Source organism: Aspergillus novofumigatus (assembly GCF_002847465.1).
Source record: "Aspergillus novofumigatus IBT 16806 chromosome Unknown P174scaffold_16, whole genome shotgun sequence".
Classification (NCBI taxonomy): domain Eukaryota; kingdom Fungi; phylum Ascomycota; class Eurotiomycetes; order Eurotiales; family Aspergillaceae; genus Aspergillus; species Aspergillus novofumigatus.
In genome coordinates, this window is record NW_020194289.1 from 31,491 (window position 1) to 50,932 (window position 19,442).

The 19,442-nt window shown below is 47.5% G+C and overlaps 6 protein-coding genes across 6 annotated transcripts; 3 read left to right on the plus strand and 3 right to left on the minus strand.

Moving 5' to 3' along the window:
* Positions 1-557: 557 nt before the first annotated feature.
* Positions 558-7,145, plus strand: P174DRAFT_426064 (type I polyketide synthase; the record flags this gene model as incomplete). Its single annotated transcript, XM_024825347.1, has 4 exons — positions 558-847; positions 897-2,942; positions 2,966-7,043; positions 7,101-7,145. The coding sequence occupies 4 exons, from the start codon at positions 558-560 to the stop codon at positions 7,143-7,145; spliced, it is 6,459 nt and encodes a 2,152-aa protein (XP_024676962.1).
* A 576-nt stretch (positions 7,146-7,721) lies between these two features.
* Positions 7,722-8,992, plus strand: P174DRAFT_465205 (putative cinnamoyl-CoA reductase; the record flags this gene model as incomplete). The annotated part of the gene is made up of 3 exons (XM_024830513.1): positions 7,722-8,235; positions 8,393-8,485; positions 8,622-8,992. The coding sequence occupies 3 exons, from the start codon at positions 7,722-7,724 to the stop codon at positions 8,990-8,992; spliced, it is 978 nt and encodes a 325-aa protein (XP_024676963.1).
* Positions 8,993-10,981: 1,989 nt separating this feature from the next.
* On the minus strand, positions 10,982-12,203 carry P174DRAFT_465206 (zinc-binding alcohol dehydrogenase family protein; the record flags this gene model as incomplete). The annotated part of the gene is made up of 4 exons (XM_024830514.1): positions 10,982-11,196; positions 11,252-11,535; positions 11,622-12,004; positions 12,057-12,203. The coding sequence occupies 4 exons, from the start codon at positions 12,201-12,203 to the stop codon at positions 10,982-10,984; spliced, it is 1,029 nt and encodes a 342-aa protein (XP_024676964.1).
* Positions 12,204-12,688: 485 nt separating this feature from the next.
* P174DRAFT_508215 (NmrA/HSCARG family protein) lies at positions 12,689-14,222 on the plus strand. Its single transcript, XM_024831435.1, has 3 exons — positions 12,689-13,200; positions 13,279-13,690; positions 13,746-14,222. Exons 1-3 carry the CDS (start codon positions 13,027-13,029, stop codon positions 14,069-14,071), a joined length of 912 nt encoding a protein of 303 aa, XP_024676965.1. The 5' UTR covers positions 12,689-13,026; the 3' UTR covers positions 14,072-14,222.
* A 311-nt stretch (positions 14,223-14,533) lies between these two features.
* Positions 14,534-15,887, minus strand: P174DRAFT_398096 (NAD(P)-binding protein). The gene has a single exon (XM_024823829.1). It carries the CDS (start codon positions 15,706-15,708, stop codon positions 14,806-14,808), a length of 903 nt encoding a protein of 300 aa, XP_024676966.1. The 5' UTR covers positions 15,709-15,887; the 3' UTR covers positions 14,534-14,805.
* A 934-nt stretch (positions 15,888-16,821) lies between these two features.
* P174DRAFT_380571 (fungal specific transcription factor domain-containing protein) lies at positions 16,822-18,581 on the minus strand (the record flags this gene model as incomplete). The annotated part of the gene is made up of 4 exons (XM_024822988.1): positions 16,822-17,863; positions 17,909-17,967; positions 17,999-18,452; positions 18,508-18,581. 4 exons carry the CDS (start codon positions 18,579-18,581, stop codon positions 16,822-16,824), a joined length of 1,629 nt encoding a protein of 542 aa, XP_024676967.1.
* Positions 18,582-19,442: the final 861 nt, after the last annotated feature.

Consider the following 19,442-nt stretch of genomic DNA (forward strand, 5'->3'; position numbering starts at 1 on the left):
GCCGTAATCCCTACTCCAGAATGTTACACATTACATTTACCGGCTATCGGGTTTTCTAGGCTCATATCAACGTGGACAGCAGGTCTGATACCAGTACCAGGTTGACCTACAGGGGTTCTCTACGTATTAATGTCACAGAGGGTTGAGTCTGCATCTACCTGAGCACAACCTCAAGGGGTTTAGCGTCCCATAAATTCCGAGCGACATGTGGCTAAGGATTATTTCCGGGCCTCTTCTGAGAGCTGCTATGCTATGCTCACCGTCTGATCGGCTCCATATGGGATCCACTACAATGCGAGATATCTACGATCCGAAGAACTACCTAGAGGGCGTTTCGTTTCAGTGTGCAGGATGTGAGAGGCACACGTGGTAGACCCTTATGGTCAATAGCAGCAAGGACATGCGAACTGTGAACTACATTGATACGTATTTATATCGGATTGATGCATCAGAGCTTCAATTCTGGACTGTCAAGTTTCCCTTCAAAAGAGATCCAGACAATTAACATCGATCCGATATTTTTCTTGATCACCTAGTAAACTTCCCATCACAACATTATGGCTGGACCATTGAAGCTTTATGTATTTGGGGATGAGGCCGGGGACTTCGCAGAGCCACTACAAAGGCTGTGTGAGCGAAGGAAGGAAGTTCTCTTCCTGCATTTCCTAGAAGAGCTCAACAAGGTTCTGAGAGATGAGATACGCCGACAGCCTCGTGACGTGCGCGTGCAGATTCCAGAATTCACAGATGTGCTGGATCTTGTCAGACGTTACCGTTACTCAGGATCCCGCAATCAAATCCTCGAGACTACTCTGACTTGCGTGTGCCAACTGGCAACTGTCATCAGGTATTTGCATTGATAAAGTATCTACCGTGATAACTAACTGAGTATTTAGCTTTTTCGGCAATGAAACATCTCAATACTTTGCCCCCTCCGACAGTGTCTTCGCTGGATTCTGTACTGGGTTGTTGTCAGCCTCGTCAGTCGCTACCAGTCAAGACACATTACAGTTGATCTCTAATGCTTTGACAACCGTCAGAGTAGCTTTCCGGATTGGCGTCAAGGTCAATGGAGCTGCTCAACGATTGTCGAAGCATGGCGATGCTGCTGCCGCCCGGAGCTGGACGACACTCATAATAGGGGCTCAGAAAGAGGCCTCGATAGCGGAGCTGGCACAATTCAACGAGTCGAAGGGTATTCCAAAGGCTAATCAAGCCTACATAAGTGCGATGAGTAAAGATGTGGTTTCGATCAGTGGGCCCCCGGAAACTGTCGCCTCTCTACTTCAGCAATCAGAATACCTTCAGAAGTTCAAGACAGTCTCGCTTGACATATTTGCACCTTTCCATGCACCACACTTATACAGTGATGACGATGTTGCGGAAGTGTTGCGACCATTCTCTGACAAGGACGCGAAGAAGAAGTTGTTCATCCCCGTCATCTCAGGCGCCGGTACTCGATACTCTCCAGATTTGGATGTTGATACTCTTATGGTAGATGCCGTGAGAGACATATTGATCCGCCCGCTCTTATTTGAGAATGTTATGAACACAGTCACAGAAACGACGACAGCATCGCCACGAAAGGATTGCCAAATCTTCTCCGTTGGGCCGTCTCAGGCGATCAAGAGTCTTGCATCAACTCTGAGAGCAGATGCCTCTTTAAAAGTGACAATAAAAGGACAGCTTCACACGGAAAACCCCGACTATGAGCCTTTGAACGGAGCTCAGAAGATTGCGATTGTTGGAATGGCAGGTCGCTTCCCCAACTCTGACGATCTCGAAAGCTTCTGGAGTACATTACAGCAAGGATTGGACCTACATCGACGGGTTCCTCCGGACCGTTTCGACATCGATGCACACTACGATCCCACTGGGAAAAAACTCAATTCTACTCATACTCCGTATGGATGCTTTATCGAGAAGCCAGGTCTATTCGACCCACGTTTCTTCAATATGTCCCAACGGGAAGCCTATCAAACAGATCCTATGGGAAGACTTGCACTAGTGACAGCATATGAAGCTCTCGAGATGTCAGGTTTTGTACCTAACAGAACACCATCCTCCATGTTGGATCGCATTGGGACCTTTTATGGACAAACAAGTGACGATTGGCGGACACTCAACGCTGCAGAGAAGATTGACATGTACTATATCCCAGGAACGATTCGAGCTTTTGCCACCGGTCGAATCAACTATCATTTCAAATTCACAGGACCAAGTTACAACGTTGACACAGCCTGTTCGTCCAGCTTTGCTGCAATTCAATTGGCTTGTACGTCATTATTGGCAAAGGAATGCGATACTGCTCTGGCCGGAGGACTCAATGTCATGACATCGCCAGATCTCTTCGCAGGTTTGAGTCGCGCGCACTTTTTGTCCAAAACCGGATCTTGCAAAACTTTTGATGATGGTGCTGATGGTTTCTGTCGTGGCGACGGAGTTGGTACAGTTGTATTAAAGAGGCTAGAAGATGCCGAGGCTGATAACGATCCAATTTTGGCAGTTGTTCTAGGCACAGCAACAAATCATTCCTCTGAGGCAGTCTCAATCACCCGACCTCATGGACCAGCCCAGGAATCTCTCTACAGAAAGATTCTGAAGCATGCGGGTGTGGACCCTGTTGATGTTAGTTACGTGGAGATGCACGGCACAGGAACGCAGGCCGGTGATGGAACTGAAATGAAGTCTATCACAAATATTTTTGCTCCACGAGACCGAGGTCGCCGCCAACCAGATCAACTGATCCATCTTGGTGCACTCAAGTCAAACATTGGTCATGGTGAAGCTTCTGCCGGCGTGGCATCTCTGATCAAAACTGTCATTATGATGCAAAAGAACGCTATCCCTCCCCATGTCGGCATCAAGACCATCATGAACAGGACGTTCCCTCATGACCTGAACGAACGAGGTGTTCGAATTGCTTTCAAAGAGACCCCTGGGTTCGTCCTGATGGAGGAAAAAGGCGTGCCTACTTGAACAACTTCGGCGCTTCAGGTGGGAATACTGGTCTCCTCCTGGAGGATCGTCCAGCTCTCGTTCCAACAGGGGGCAGAGATCCCAGAACAAGTTTTGTGGTTTCGCTAAGTGCCAAATCGACATATTCTCTGGACCAGAATATCAACCGACTCGCAACTTATCTTGAAACAAACCCGGACACATCTTTGCCAGCGCTGTCATATACAACCACTGCCAGACGAATTCACTATCCACACCGTGTCTCTTACGCAGTGAGAAGCATCTCGGAAACATTAAAGTCGTTGAGATCAACCCAGTCTAAGGCGATCAAATCTGAACCGATAAGCTCTGGTAAGATCGCTTTTGTATTCACGGGGCAAGGCTCGCATTACACAGCTCTCGGAAAACAACTTTTTGAGGACTCACAAACCTTCCGAAATGATGTGATGGAATTCGACAGAATTGGTCAGAAGCAGGGCTTCCCGACTTTCCTACCTCTCATAGACGGCTCCGAGGAAGTCGGAACACTCTCGCCAGTTGCACTCCAACTTGGACAATCATGCGTTCAGATCGCACTTGCGCGGCTCTGGCAGTCTTGGGGCATCACTCCAAACAGCGTTCTCGGTCACAGCCTCGGAGAGTATGCTGCACTGAATGTAGCTGGTGTCTTATCCGCCAGTGACACCATTTACCTCGTTGGACGAAGAGCTCAACTTCTCGAAGAGCTCTGCACCCCGGGCAGTCATAAGATGTTAGCCATTGCGGCATCTGTGAGCTCTGTTAAAGAGATTCTCGGTGATAAGGACATTGAAGTCGCTTGCATCAATGGCCCCAATGAGATTGTCATCAGCGGTTCAGCAGAGCAAATGGAGACTTACTCGAAAGCTCTCAAGGCCATCAACATCAAGTGCTCCTTGCTGTCGACAGCTTATGCCTTCCATTCAGCACAGATTCAAGTCATCGTTGAGCAATATGGAAAAGCGGCAAGCTCAGTCAATTTCGGAACTCCAAATGTCCCCGTTATCTCTCCTCTACTGGGGGACGTTGTAACTGACGGCAATGTCTTTGGACCGGATTATCTGTGCCGCCAAGCTCGAGAAGCTGTGAACTTCATGGGTGCCCTCAAAGCTGCCGAGTCAAAAGGAGTTGTTGATGACAATGTAGTCTGGCTTGAAATCGGTCCCGCACCTGTCTGCTCTACTTTCATCAAATCATCTCTTGGAAGCAAGGCATTGACTTTGCCGTCGCTCCGCCAGCAAGAAGATGCATGGAAGACATTGTCCGGCACACTTAGCAACCTTTACTCCAAGGGACTTACAATCGAATGGGAAGAAGTCCATCGTGAGTATGAAGCCTCTCACACCGTGCTAGCTCTTCCGAGCTACTGCTTTGAGGAGAAAAACTATTGGCTCGACTACAACAACAATTGGTGCCTGACGAAAGGCCAAAAAGTTGTCGAGTCAGCCGCTCCAAAGCGTCGGGGGCGCCATTTGTCAACACCATCTGTACAAAAGGTAACCAAGGAAGACTTCGGACAAACAAAGATTACTGTTGTTGCCGAATCAGACCTGTCTGATCCTGATCTAAACCACGCAGTGACCGGTCATTTGGTGAATGGATCACCTCTTTGCCCAGCAGGTGTTTACGCTGAGTCGGCGTTGACTTTGGCGGGCTACATTTACCATAAGATCAACAAGACAGAAAACATCGGCATGGATGTGCGTGCTCTGGAAATCTTGAAACCCTTGATCGCCAAAGGTCGTGATCAAAAGGAGAAGCAAGTCTTCAGAATAACTGCCACGGCTGACCAACCACTGAAACTGGTGAAGATCAGTTTTAACAGCGTGTCTGCTGACGGCAGCTTGGGAGTGTTGCATGCTACCTGTGATGTTGAGTACGGAGACACCAAAATCTGGCATGCAGAATGGTCGAGACTGGCATATCTGGTCCGATCGCGGATCAAGGTTATGAATGATGGTGTCAAAGGTCGCCAATATCAGAAACTCGATCGCAAGGAAGCTTACGAAGGTTTCTCGGGCTTCGTTGAGTACGACAAACAATACCATGGGATGAAGGAGGTAGTCATGGATCAGAAGAACCTCGAAGCGACCTCAAAATTGGAATTCCAGCCGTCCAATGACTATGGTGAATTTGAGATAGACCCTCGGTTCATCGACAATATCTCCCATCTTTCAGGATTTATTCTGAACGGATCCGGCGCCACAGACACCAAGAAGCAAGTTTACGTATCTCACGGATGGGATCATCTACAAATTGCTGAACCTCTATCAAGCAGCAAGTCATACAGCAATTATGTCAAGATGCACGAGGTCGAGAAAGCGACCATGTCGGGCGATGTCTATATTTTTGACGGAGAAGAGATGGTTGCGCTCGTAGGAGGTGTGAAGTTCAAGGCGATCCCCCGAGCTGTCATCAATCAACTCTTACCTCCTCTCAAGGGAGTTGCATCTACCTCTTCTCGAATGGCTGCCATCAAATACAAGCCTGTGAAGGACTCGAACCCCCTCGAAAAGCCTGTGCCTCAACAGAACCCAAAGGCGACTGTGACTAAATCCAGTCAAAAGCCACAGGCTCCAGTTGTTGTGCCTCAAAAGCAGAATAAAGCAATCATCGATGCTTTCCTGGCTTTAATATGCGAGGAGTTGGGTGTGGAGCCGTCGGAACTTCAAGATGACACCGCTTTTGCTGATATTGGCCTGGACTCACTCATGTCGCTCTCAATCACAGGACGTATTCGCGAGGAACTTGACTTGGAAGCTATCCCGTCTTCGTTGTTCACGGACTTCCCTACAATCGGCCCGGTGAAAGCAGTGATCACGAAGCTTGCGAACACTTCTTCCGATGAAACTTCAACAGCTGCCACAGAAGAAGAAGACCCGGCTACGGCAGATGCAGATAACACTGAGATGATCAAAGAGATTCCTCTTGAATCCTTACCCGCGAATCCATCTTTCAGCGAAGCTATGCATGGGTTGTTAGCAATCGTCTGTGAAGAAGTAGGTGTAGACCTGGTGGAGCTGCTTAAGGTGCAGCACTTTGCTGAAGCTGGTGTTGACTCTTTGATGTCACTTACCATCACCGGGAGAGCTCGGGAGGATTTGGACATGGACATTCCGTCCTCGTTCTTCGTGGACCATCCTACTGTCGACCAGGCAAGGTTGGCCATTGCATCTCTCATGGGTAGCGGCGATCAGACCAGAGCCACTACACCATACAGCGTCAGCGACGATGCGAAGTCATCAACGAGCTCTTTGACTGGAAGCTCGGTGCTCGACAGCATCGCTAAGCCTGACTACGACTTTGAAGTGCAAGACATCGGTCAGTCAACTCGACCTGCAACCTCAATCGTACTGCAGGGCAGTCTTAAGACTGCTGCAAAGACTCTATTCCTTCTACCTGACGGATCAGGTTCGGCAACCTCATATGCTGCTCTTCCCAGAATTTCACCAGACCTATGTGTCGTCGGTCTCAATTGCCCTTTCATGAAAACTCCTTCCGAGTATACGACCGGAGTCGATGGTGTTGCCTCACTGTACCTTTCTGAAATCAGGCGAAGACAACCCGAAGGTCCATATGTTCTCGGAGGATGGTCTGCTGGCGGTATTTTGGCGTATGCGGTGGCATGCCAACTGATCGAAATGGAAGAAGAGATTGAGGCTCTCTTCTTGATCGACTCGCCATGTCCAATCAATCTGCAGCCACTACCATCGGAGCTGCTACATTTTGTCGACTCACTGGGATTGCTGGGTGCTCAAGGATCGGCACCTAACTGGTTGATCCCCCATTTCGAGGCATCAATCAAGAACCTTACCGATTTCATACCATATCCCATGGATCCGGAAGAAGCACCAAGAACACATATCATCTGGTCTCGCGACGGACTCGTCTCGGAGTCAGATGAGAAGCAGTTTCCGAGATCTGATGCCGAGGCGAAGAGTGTCAAGTTCTTACTTGATGGTAGACAGAGCCTCGGAACCTACGGATGGGAGAAGTTGATTGGCTCAGAAAACATCAGCGTGGATTTCATAGAGGGCAATCATTTCACAATGATGCGTGAACCAAAGGTGAGTCACCCCATACCTATCATTCACACACAGGCAGATACTAACATTCTAGGGCAGGTAAATCAATTGCCAACTATTCTAGATCGTATCATCGGTGCATAAGCTGTTGGATTGATGTTTATCAGAGAAGAAAGACCAGAGGTTGTAGTCTTATGGTGTTGATTGCTCACTAGGTCCACTAAGTTAGGAGGCCTTATTAGCTTCATATAATACTAATGGAAGGCGGTAATGGGTACTAGAAGGATTCAAATCCCTGCAAGGCCCACCGTACTAACAAAACCACCAGAGTCAACAGTAGATCAGTTCATATCAATGACATCAATGACATCAATGATGATGATATTACAGACTTACAGATTTCAATTGTTTCATTGCTGTCTCAGGCGTCAAACATACAACATTTTGCAATACCCTCCATTTGACATTATATCATAAGTCTCCGATATGGAGAGATGGTTCATCCGCTCACGACGTCAGCCACCTTTATCAGCCCTGAATTTGTAATGTATTCGTTCAGTCCTAGTGGCCGAGAGGAGTGAAACTGCGAAAGGAAAAAACTATATTAGTTTTCCTGGAGCAGCCATTTCACCTCATTGATTTGTCTTTGTACAAAATTAATCCTCCCTTCACCCTTCTCTCCCGTCCCGGCCACGCAAGGTTGCTTACTTTCCTATTGAAATGATACCCAACACGCAGAACCGCATTATTGTTGTGCTTGGGTCTACAGGAGACCAAGGCAAAGGCGTAGTGAGTTCGCTATTAAGTGACAATTCGCGGGAATTGTGGAATGTCCGCGCAGTCACCAGGGATGTCAATTCCGTCTCAGCTCAACGTCTTTTGAATGATTTTCAAACCTCCGACCACCGTCTCAGCCTTACTTCCGCAGATGTTTTCGATATAGAAAGTCTTCAAAACGCTTTCTCGGGGGCTTATGGTGTGTTTGCGGTGACGAGCGAGACTAATTCAGGAATGATCGAAAACGAGGATGACCTGAAGCTGGAGCTCGAAAGTGGGAAGAACATTATTTCTGCCGCGAGGATTTGCCGCATTCAGCACTTTGTTCTCAGTAGCTTGCCGGACATGAGACGAGTGACTTCTGGTCGCTTTGACAAACTTTTCCACATGGATCATAAGTTTGTCATTGGGCAGTGGGCAAAGCAAAACCTGTCTGCGGTCACTTGCCTTCTTCCTGGTTAGTCTCCCTGCTGACCCCAAGCGTTCGTGTGGATTTGCAACCAACCATTCTCGAAGGTCTCTTCTTCACCAACCTGGATCGTCCGCAGTACTGTCGAAGAGAAGGTCAGTCCTGACACAGATTTCCCTGTGGAAAATATTTCTAACTATTGCAGCAAATGGGGTCGTTCGTTTTTGTCCCCCGATTCCGTCCACAAAACTAGTTGAGTGGGTTGATCCTGTACATGATATGGGTATTTTTGCCGCAGGTAAGTTGTGATATCGAATCCTTTTAGTCGCTTCTACCAAGGGAGACCTGCCGGGATATCACACGCCTTGCAAAGGGATACTGGAGAGAAGTAACTTATGGTCAATGGGAAGTACAAAGCTGACAGTATCTCTTAGAGGTATTCGCTTTAGGCGTTGCGAAAACAAAGAACAAAAATTACGTCGTCTGCAGTCCGAAATTGCGGATGGGCGAATTTGCATCCACCTTTACGCGGGTCACTGGCCAGCCAGCAATTTATTCCCCAATTACGATGGATGAATGGGCTGATTTGGCGTCCAAAGAGGTAGGAAATGGATTCAAGGAGGATATTCGCCAAATGATGGAATGGATCTCGATAGCGCCAGAGGACAAGATTTGCTACGGGGCTCTTGACCCAGCCGAAGACTCTTCCTGGGAGGATCTCCACCTACGAGCTAGTTCTTTCGAAGATTGGTTGAGACGTTCTGGGTGGAGGGGCCCTCCAGAGGGAAACCGTGACATGCTTTGAGAATGCTCATGTCTGCGATTGAAATGGTACCCAACTGTTAAGCGAAATCTCGATGCCAATTATGATATTGCAAAGTGAGCGGATTGCTTGGCCGCCATTGACAGATGATGAATGGAATGCTATGCTTGCTGGTATGTTTGACCTGAGAAGATTAGTGCTGTGATGAAATACATGTCGCAAGCATAAGCTACTATCTCTTTTACGTAGCTTTCAGTCGCATCCTTCAAGAGAAAAGCGATCTTGGATGCCTTGTAAGCAGACGATCGGGTTACGGCTTGGGCAAAATGGTTGTAGTCAGGTAAGTAGACAGGAGCGCCACTTGACAGGTGCAGACTGAAGATGGTCAAGATATCTCCCAGGCTGCACAGGCTGTTGAACCAGACCGTGGAGGTGATGGATGGCAGGATGAAAAAGAATTTTAAGTACGCCTGTAATGGCAAGTAACGTGAATCTTGGCTACGCGGTCACCCCATCATAGTTTTCATCTCTGTAGTAACCCACTGGTTTCAAATACACACCATGTCTCCCAAACGCCCAAGTAAATTTATACAGAGCTAAGCGAGAACCTGGCTGATTTGGTCGCCTTGGATACTACTAGACGGCTCTCACAGTCCCCATCAGGATGTTCAGTATCAGTGCCATGACCCCATCCCAGCCACTACATCTCACCTCCCTATCCATCCCCGCTATCTGATGCCTATAATTAAGGTATTACTCCACTCATCTCTGCATGCTTAATCAGACTATGTTAGTTACAAAGTCCTAATCTACTAGCATAGCTATGAAATTAGGGTGCACCTATTAGGAGTAGCTTACCTGGCAGGTTTACTAGGTGTACTAATCCTAGAGTCCGAACCGCTAAAATCAAATCCGACCCTCACCGAACTCGCAGCAGTGAGGGTTCAGTTCCTAGCCTAGATAATTATACCGGTTTCGGCTTCTATAGGGTGGGACTGATTCGAGTTCGGTTAAAATTGTCAGGTTTCGATTTTTGAGGTTTTATTGGATTAGATTGACCAAACCTCACTGTTTTGCTCAGTAATCACTAATTTCTAGGATTTCTCTAGAAATAATAAAATCGCTAGATAGAATAGTATTATATTCTATCTAGTCTATCTAAATATGAAATATCGATTGAAATTATCTAGTTGTTGGTGAGATATAAGGGAACAAGCATTTCTGTCATAGGTTGGTATGAAAGTAGTAGTGGTTTATATATAGGCGACCAACCCTTGACAACCAATATGTTTTAAAAATAATTTTTTGACTACCACCTATTCAGCCCTGTAGATATTGAATGGATATTTTAGATTTAGATCAGTATAATGATAATTACCATACATTTTATATAAAAATAATAATTTTATATAAGCATGTTTGATAGGTGCCTAATATAGGAGAAATTAAATTCTTGAAATTATTGAAATTAATCCATTTAGGTTAGAAACATCAAAACCAAACTAAACCAAATCCAATTGTATTTAGTAGCTGCCCAGCTATGCCTATCTAGACCTAGTAGCAGGTTTTTGCGGTTAAACTCAAACGGTCAAACCCAATCGGAACAGATCAGGTTTGGTTCTGATTTCTAAAATTTGGACTTGAAATCGCAGCGGCTCGGTTCTAACTAGGTTTGAACTCAGCCAAACTCAGACTGAATGCAACTCTTACTACTCCCTTCCTAGGCTATACTACTTCTTACGCTAGATAATCTAGGTTACCTAGCTAGCCTGATTAATCACTCTATAGTCCTATTCCTACATAACCATCCATGCTAAACTTAGTACCTACTAGGGTGTGGAATCCTAGTACTACGTACTAGTAACGGTGTTGTTGACACGTGCGCGGACGCTGCGCAGTCCCCACCCAAAGAAACGCTCCCGAATCAGAATGTTATTTCTTTCCTAGTTTTATTTGAGAAGATTGAAGGCCCATAAGGCGCATCAAATCCACCGCAATCTTCAGCTTGACACCAGACGGACAATGATTATTTCATGCCTTCTTAGAAACCTCGATGACAATTTTTTTTGCCGAAACTCCCTTTCGAACAATATCGATGCCCTCCTGAACCTTTCCCAATCCTCCTTCGATAATTTCTGGGTCCGGCTTCGGCACGAACTTTCCTGTCGCGAGAGCCTCCGGGAGATACCTGCGCCAAAGCGCATCCCCAATATCGAGATCGACAAGCACGGGATCTCCGCCATTGACTACAGCGTTAAATTAGCAGAAGGTAATAGACTTTCTGAACGGAGTGAAATATACCGAAGATGATTTCAACATCATCATATTTGCTTGCTTCTGGCCATCGCAAAGCAGGAAGCTTCCCTCCCCCAAGTGTGTGCACAATCTCCGTGCATATTACCTGGGTGGTTGGGACGGAGATACAATCCATGACCAGGTCGCCCTTCTTGAGGACCTTGAGAATGTCTTCGATGACAGTAAGGCTTTTGTAATCAAATACGTGTTTAGCGCCCAGCCTCTTGACCAGATCGTGGTTTTCCGCTCTAGCAGTAGTGACCACCGTCAGACCAGCAGCCACCGCTAATCTTTAGACCCAAGGTCAGTACTGAATGAACCAGTGGTGAAGGTTTGTGGCACAAATGTGATGTAGGAGCTATTGCATTGAACGTACTGGATTGCTGAACAGCCAACAGAGGAACTGCCTCCCCACAACAAGATGGTTTTCTCAACCGGCTTAGGATCAAGCGAAGGAAGAGGAAGCTTGAGATGTTTGAAAAGTGCGCATCCAGCTGTGGAATAACAGAGCGGAAGGACCGCAGCATTGGCCAGAGGCAGGGAATGGGGAATGACCGCAACCATAATTTCCGCACAGGTCGCGAAGCGTTGGAACCCAGAGTGACTTGGATTTTGCGTAAGAAGGTTGTCGCACTCACCAATGACACGCTGGCCAACCTTGAATCGGGTCACTGACGAACCGAGCTGCACGATTGTTCCCGCGACGTCGGAGCCGAAGATGGAAGGGTACGGCAGTGAAACATAGGGAGTGTCTTGCATCTATGCGCGACTTTTTAATAACAAAACCCGATAGTCCAATGGGCAATATTACCAGGTAATCAATTGGATTGACAGCTGCATAGGCAACCTCGATAACGACCTCGTTTTCAGCAGGTTTGGGCAAGGGTCCTGGCCCGACTTCACATTTTGCCTTCTCGGCAGGGATCCAAGCAGCTTCATTGCCAGTGACTGAAGACATTTTTTTCACGGGATTCTGCTGTGGCGGACATAGGAGGTGACGTTAGATCCAGTTGGAAGAAGCGCTCATAGGGAGCAACGGACTTGTAGATATGGCGCTTTCGAGCCGTTATAGACCTACAGCTGGTCGCTTTCAGCTGTGGTGATCATTATCAGCAGCAACGAGGGAACTCCATGGACTGTTATCGAGTTAACTGGGGGTGTGGGGTGGCCCACTATGATTTGACACCGGCTGCACAACCAGTTCCTCATTCCTTCAATAGTCTACCTGAGTAGCGTCGTATTCTCGTTGCATCGGTCCGAAATTGGAACTGTGGTGGCGGAATTAACGCAAAAATCCGTATGCTCCGCAAGGCAAGTCGTTGAGGTGGGGTTCCCGTACATTAGAATTTCGGCCGAACTTCGTCGGCCGATGTAGAAAATCGGCTGTTGGTATCCGGGCTAGGGAAATAAGGTTACATGGTCTCTTCGTACTGCGTGTTTTAGGGTGAAGGCTGTGTCAAAGCTGTGTGCGCCATTTCATGCTATGGTATGGTTAGCAAATTTCAGTCTTTGTGATTGGTTACCTGCATGAAACGAGCCTGCTCCGTCCAATGGAGTTGAGCTGATTATGCTTGATTTGGAAGTTTGTATGAAAGAGTAAATTCAGTCCCACGACTAAAGTTATCTCATTGTTGCGCCATAGCATGCTTGGAGCGTCTTCATAACTATTATACTTGTGGCATGAGATTCCCCTGCATGCCAATGCCGTAGGCTATTTAAATGCTGGCCCCTTCAGATTTCTACTGTCATTCAGGAGTTCAGAAAAGAGTACAATCACCATCATGTCTCAGATCATTACCGTTTTTGGCGCCACTGGCACTCAGGGAGGTTCCGTCATCAAGAGTCTCCTTCTTGACCCGTCATTGTCAAAGGAGTTCAAAATTCGTGGGGTTACACGAGACGTCTCAAAGCCAGCTGCAGAGTCGTTGGCCAAGTTGGGGGTCGAGGTCGTAAAGGTACGTTCGTAAATATCGCTCATTGACGCTACCTATCGCACAGGTCGTCTAGAGGCTCACACGTGCGTTTGTTCATAGGGCGACCTAAGCTCGCCATCATCCGTTGCTGCGGCAATCAAGGGCTCTCAAATCGTCTTCCTCGTGACCAATTTCTGGGAGACGATGATACCCGAGGTGGAGATCACTCAAGGCAAGAACGTTGCCGATGCAGCCAAAGCAGCCGGCATCTCTCACCTCATCTTCTCTTCGTTGATCGGCGTGTCTAAGGCCACGGACGGCAAATTCAAGAACGTGGCACATTTCGACGGCAAAGCCGAGATTGAGGAGTACATCCGCGGCACGGGCGTCCCCTCCACTTTCTTCCTCCCTGGATACTACATGGCCAACTACACTCAACTTCTGAACAAGAATGAGGACGGGTCCTACACGCTAGCCTACCCCGTGAGCGGGGATACAAAATTCCCGCTCCTGGACGCATCCGCGGATACTGGTGAGTGATTTGCGAACGCTTATTCTGAGATCCTTTGTTAACCCTCTGGGACCAGGCAAATTCGTCAAAGCCATCATCAAGAACCGCGAGAAGCTGATCGGTAAACATATTCTGGGTGCTACAGACTACTACACTCCTGAGCGAATAGTGGCAGATTTTTCACAAGTCACGGGCAAGAACGCAACCTTCGTGCAGCTTACCGCTGAGGAGTACACTGCAGTCCTGCCACCGATGTTGGCATCGGCGTTGTTGGAGAGCCACTTGTTCATTGAGAACCCTGGGTATTTCAAGGGTGAGAGTCTAGCGGAGAGTCTAGCAATTCTGGAGGAGAAGCCTACAACTTGGAAGGAGTTTGTCAAGGGAGCACCGGCTTTCAATTAAGCACCACAGAACTGAGGGATATGAGGAAGATGAGGAGTCTTCTTTACCTTTTTTATATTTTGTCTGGCGGCGGAGAGTCTGCTTTGGGTTTGGGAATTGTATCCTATATTCATAAATCATATATCTCAACGCCGCTTTTGAGGTTTGTGACAGACTACATCGCCGACCAGGCTTAACATAATTCACCTTGGCTTTTGCCACCCTGATAGTGCCAGTGACTCCGTAGCCGGCACAGCATGGGAAGGCAGCTGTATACGAGCCTTTATGGAGACTGCGCATGTCACTACAGATGCAACAGTCGGGGTGACGTTGAGATGAACATCGTCTTTCGTCCATGACTGGTGCTCGAATTTTTGCCAGCTTGTATTGCGAACCATTAATACCTTGTACCATTTTGGACGGGTTCAACGCACGCCTTGTTGCTTTTACGTGAGCTATGGGTTCTCGTAGGTATAGGAGAGTCTCATACGTAGTTGCTGTATTGTTTAATCTTCAAAAGAACGCTAGGCTTTACTGCATCGTCTAAGGCGGAGCTTCACCCCCATACCATCATCATTAATGATCAGAACAGCATCTTAAGTCTCCCCGTTCCCTACCTAAGATGAGATCTCACTAAGCAGATCAGAGGGCTTATCTACATGACGTCTAGAAAGCTTTAAGTTTGCTAACTGGCCCGGTACTGTGGTACAATACAAGGAACTGCACGAGTATGAGGTGCGTTACCAACTGCCACCTCAATTTGCATGATCCGTTGTAGAAATAAGATCCTTCCATTCCTCCATCTCCTTGTTCTGCCTTTCCTGAATGCTTGTGACAAACGGTACCGCGTCACTCCCAAGCAAGAGCCTCGCTGGCAAAGCCTTCCCTGCCGCACGTCCAGTACCCGTCAATGCCTCCACAATGACCTGAGCCCCTTTCGCTGGATCACCAGGCTGCTTCCCATCATACATATTCAGCATATTTTTGACATTGTCAATTGTAGGCTTATAGTCGTCGATGGTTTTCGCTGCGACGGTCTTGCCATCCACATCTGCTTTCAGGAAATTGGTTCGGAAATACCCAGGCTCAATGACGGTCGCTTGGATACCTAAAGGGCCCACCTCTGCTCGAAGGGCTTCGGTCAGTCCAGCCAGTGCGAATTTCGTGGCGCAGTAGTATCCCGAGCCGGCATTTGAGGCATAGCCTCCGAGGGAACCTATATTGGCAATTACCCCGGATTTCATGGCACGCATGAAGGGGAGAACTGAGCGAATGACTGAAAGAGGACCGAAGACATTCGTATTGAATTGTGCGCGAGCCTCCGCATCACTATAAATCGTAAGATGAATAAGTGGAAGAGGAGAGACGTCTGGATCATGTCTTATTTCTTCAATACCTCCAACCAGAACATATGCGGCATTATTAACCAGGATATCAATGGTGCCATGGATTTTTGCTGCTTCGACAACAGTTGCATCGATCTCAGCTGGCGTCCCATTCACGTTTAGGGAGATAGTTGCCGCTCCGAGGCTCTTCAATTCCGACAGCCTGGAGGCATTGCGCGAAGTTGCAATAACCTTCTCGCCATGCTTGAGAGCCGCTTTAGCGAGTTCCCTGCCAAACCCCGAAGAGCAGCCAGTGATGAGCCACACAGCCATTTTAGGTGATGGTTGATATTGTGTGAATGAAATGAAGAAGGGATATGAGTTCCTGATCGACTTAATCAGGAGAGGATATTGGCCTTTTGATTTCTTCTAAAAGGCTAGAAATGAGGAGGTCAGGAGAGGTGCGAGTACTAGCAGGTTAAAAAATTAAGATGGTGTAACTTAAGCGCCAGGAGGGTTCATTGTCGGCCCAGTCAACAGGAATTGGGCTCACCCGACGAAACCGAAGGGTTACGCCGAAGGCTTTCGGGGCTGAGCATATTTTAGGTTTCGGCCGGGAAAATTGAAGCAAAGATCAGGACATATTTCGATTTACAGTGGCGCACATTAGACTACGCTCTAATAGAGTAATCCGAGACCTCGACAGTATTGTTCGACATTAGAACGACCCAAATTCAAAGCGGGAGAGTAGTGCAGCCTGTGCGAAGAGTCAACGATGCACCACCGTATTTCATCATCCTGTGGCAGCCATATTAATAACGGCCACCAGCCAGCTTGATTCATTGTCAGCCCTCAAGTCAACGGCAAAAGGAATTATCCAAGATGACATACGGAAAATGGCCAGGCAACGATTCTCCAACGGCAGGTCTTAGTAGCCCTTCTCCCAGCCTGTGTGAGAATGGTGCCCCAACCGAGGCCGAGAAACTAGGCTCTATTGGCTCGGGCGTACCTGCAACGCCCGCAAAGAACAATGGACACCATTTGGGCCAAGTTGTATCTGCGACTACCATAATCGGCAGTCTATCGATTGAGTGGAAGCCAGTGAAGGGCAAAAACATGAGATGGCTGCAGCGTAATTGCGTCTTCTGTTCTGACACATGGCGTAGTGGGGAGCGAGCTTTGAATCGTTCCGTTGCGAATCATAGGTATCCTTTGGACGTTTCCAGCATTGGGGGAATTGTTTGATTTTGTATAATATTGTTCAGTGCCTTTTTGGCAATAGATACATTTATTTTTTGCATTACTTGGGGATTAGGCAGGTGGCTGGGAAGAGAATATAGTAAGATAAAACTACGGCCAGAAATAAAGACTACTGGGTATGTAATCTACAACTTTTAGATACTGCTCCAGACCACTTGCGAGGAAAAGTCCAACTCAAACGGGAATTCATTTCAAGTTAATATTGAGCATATCTGTCGCATCATTGACGACCTGCTGTCTGTAACCCATCCAGTACGAAGTATCAAACTCAGTTGCTCCCGTCTGATTCATCGGCATCATTAACTCATTAAAGTCCGCTTCATTCGTAACGGCGTTATTGTAGATCAAGAAACCCGTGTCAACATTGTTGTCCAACTCCGGGAATGTAATTTGATCACTCGGCTGAAAGGTTTCATCTAGGCCCTGATACTCGTGCGTAATTGAAGTTGGCGTCGGTACGCGACTCAGAAGCTTGCTCCTGTTATACGCATCTTTGATTGCGTGATGACACGAACGCACGATCTTGACGCCCACGCGAGCCATTTCGTTCTCCGTCTGGATGAGACACAATCGGCCAATTGCTTGTTGGGTAGCAAGCATTATTTGCCGCAGGAAGTCGATGTTTTTCGTGGGGAAGACGGAGACCACGGTTGATAGCACGATCACTGCGTCGATAGTGAAGAAAGCATTGCCGAAGTATGCGTAGTGGGATCGAGTGATAGCTTCGAAGAATCGCTGCTGAGACTCGAGAATGGCGAGACCGGCTTTCAGTACGGTTTCCCGACTGTGCATGTGCTTTGCGACGTGCGGCCGGTGGAGCGCCATGAGTAATAAATACGCAGCTGTGAATATCTTCTCCCTCTGACGCGGTATGATAGGATACTGTAGGTCCCATGAAGTATCAGGGTTTGGCGTCCGAATCGTCGACGGGAGTTCTTCCAGCAAGGATAATATTTCGGAATGAAATCGCTGGATAACAGCGTAGTCTTGCAAGCCGGGTTTGTCTGCTCTGAGAGCTCTTATTTTATCTACTTTCCGCGAAAGCTCATACATGAACAAATTAAGACAGACGGACGAGGGAATTCTGCTGTCCAGAGAGTTGTAGGCTTGTACAGTCGGCAAATGCAAATTCTCAACACTATCGGGGAAGTCGTAATTCATAGGCAGGTCGGCGTCACAGTCTATCGTGTTGACTAGCCTCGGTCGGCCAAGCAATAGAGACATGTTACTTTCGAAGTTAATTGGGAACGAATGCTTCGGAATTGTCACTTACCTATCCCATACGTATAACGTTATCCACAATCTTTTTTTCCATTCGCAGTACCAGAATTCCTCCCCGATGAATACTGAAAGTTTGTGCCACCTCGGTGTAGATTGAGTTCTTGGGCTTTCCTGATACCTGGTGAGAATCAAATCTCTTACAAGACATGACTGATTCGAACCTGATTGAATTGCTTAAGGCGTGCCAAGCCTCACCTCCATGACCTCGGTTTTTGAGCCATGCAGCTCTCAGGAGATCGTGTTGCACCGTGACTATTGTAGTCCCTTGATGCCCCAGCAGATGTATGAGATCTAAACCGATGTCGGTATATCTTTGAGAAAGCTCAAGATAGTCAACCTCAGGTAACTCCTCGATTCTGGTTCCTGATGGGAGAAATAGCAATGTGATTGCAAGTACTTGGAAAAGCAAGCCAGGGAAGCATCTCAGGCTAACAGAAATGGATTCAATGTCAGAAGAGCCCGATGCAGTCAAAGTGAATGTCCGCCATTCTTTGAGAGCACTCCTGAAATAAAACGGCTCGACTATACCATATAGCCTATGTGAACAGTTAGTATGTATTTGAATGTCAGTGGCCCTCATTAATTACGTACCAGTTGACCTCGGAAAAGTAAATACCAATAATCTCATCAACCGCCGCAACACCGGGAAGCCCGGAGATGGCCATCCAATAGTTTTGCCATACCGGTGCTACTGATTCTGGTGGTTGAATGAGACTCTCGCGGTCGCTAGCCGACAACATCTAACCATATTAGCAGGGCATTTAAACGCATTGTTACCTGAAGGTACCTTTCCAGCCTCCACGAAGGCATTGCTCTCTTTGATCGAGGAGTATCCCAATCGATCGCGAACCGTAGGATTTTCATAATGAGAGATCTTCCATTGGGTTTTGGTTTTGTTGGCTACGTTGGAGGACTCCGGGTTGGCCACGGAAGAGGACCTGATTAGAATGATCAATGTGTGTACACCTCAGCCATTAATACTAGCACTAGTTTGGAAAGTTGAGGGTGGAGAGCATCAGGTGCCTACCGGAGCAAAGAATCATAGTAGTAGCACTGATGACTGACCTTCCGGACGGTACAGTTATTGCAGGGCTGACGACGATTGCACTATAATGCGAGGTTAGAAACACACCCATATTGCCAGGCAGTGTACAGAGCAGCTACCTTCTGTTTACGACGATAGCAGTTGGAGCATGAAGTTATCGTGCGTCTCCTCGATATGGATGCTTCAGGTGTCTCCATTCTACAAGTTATGTTGGCCGTTATGATTGCTCTGAAAGCAATATGTGTTCATAACATTGCGGAGTGTGAGAAGTTTCGTCATTAGTGGCTAAACCTAAATGGGGCTAGCGCTACCTATACATGAGTTGTTGGAAAGTGTAGTACGGAGTACGGAGTACCATTAAACTGACTGAGGAAAGCCCTGCCTACGGCTTTGTCAGCATGCTTTCAAGCAGCTAACGTAATCGGTAAGCGAGCGGATCACGCAACTAAGCGGATCACCAAACCATAGAATTTGGCCGCGG

Bases quoted from the DNA above. Each gene is read 5' to 3' on its own strand.
- P174DRAFT_508215 (XM_024831435.1), top strand. From the start codon at position 13,027: ATGTCTCAGATCATTACCGTTTTTGGCGCCACTGGCACTCAGGGAGGT. The intron at 13,201-13,278 runs GTACGTTCGTAA...GTTTGTTCATAG, and splicing joins TGGGGGTCGAGGTCGTAAAG to GGCGACCTAAGCTCGCCATC. The intron at 13,691-13,745 runs GTGAGTGATTTG...CTCTGGGACCAG, and splicing joins GGACGCATCCGCGGATACTG to GCAAATTCGTCAAAGCCATC.
- P174DRAFT_398096 (XM_024823829.1), bottom strand. From the start codon at position 15,708: ATGGCTGTGTGGCTCATCACTGGCTGCTCTTCGGGGTTTGGCAGGGAA.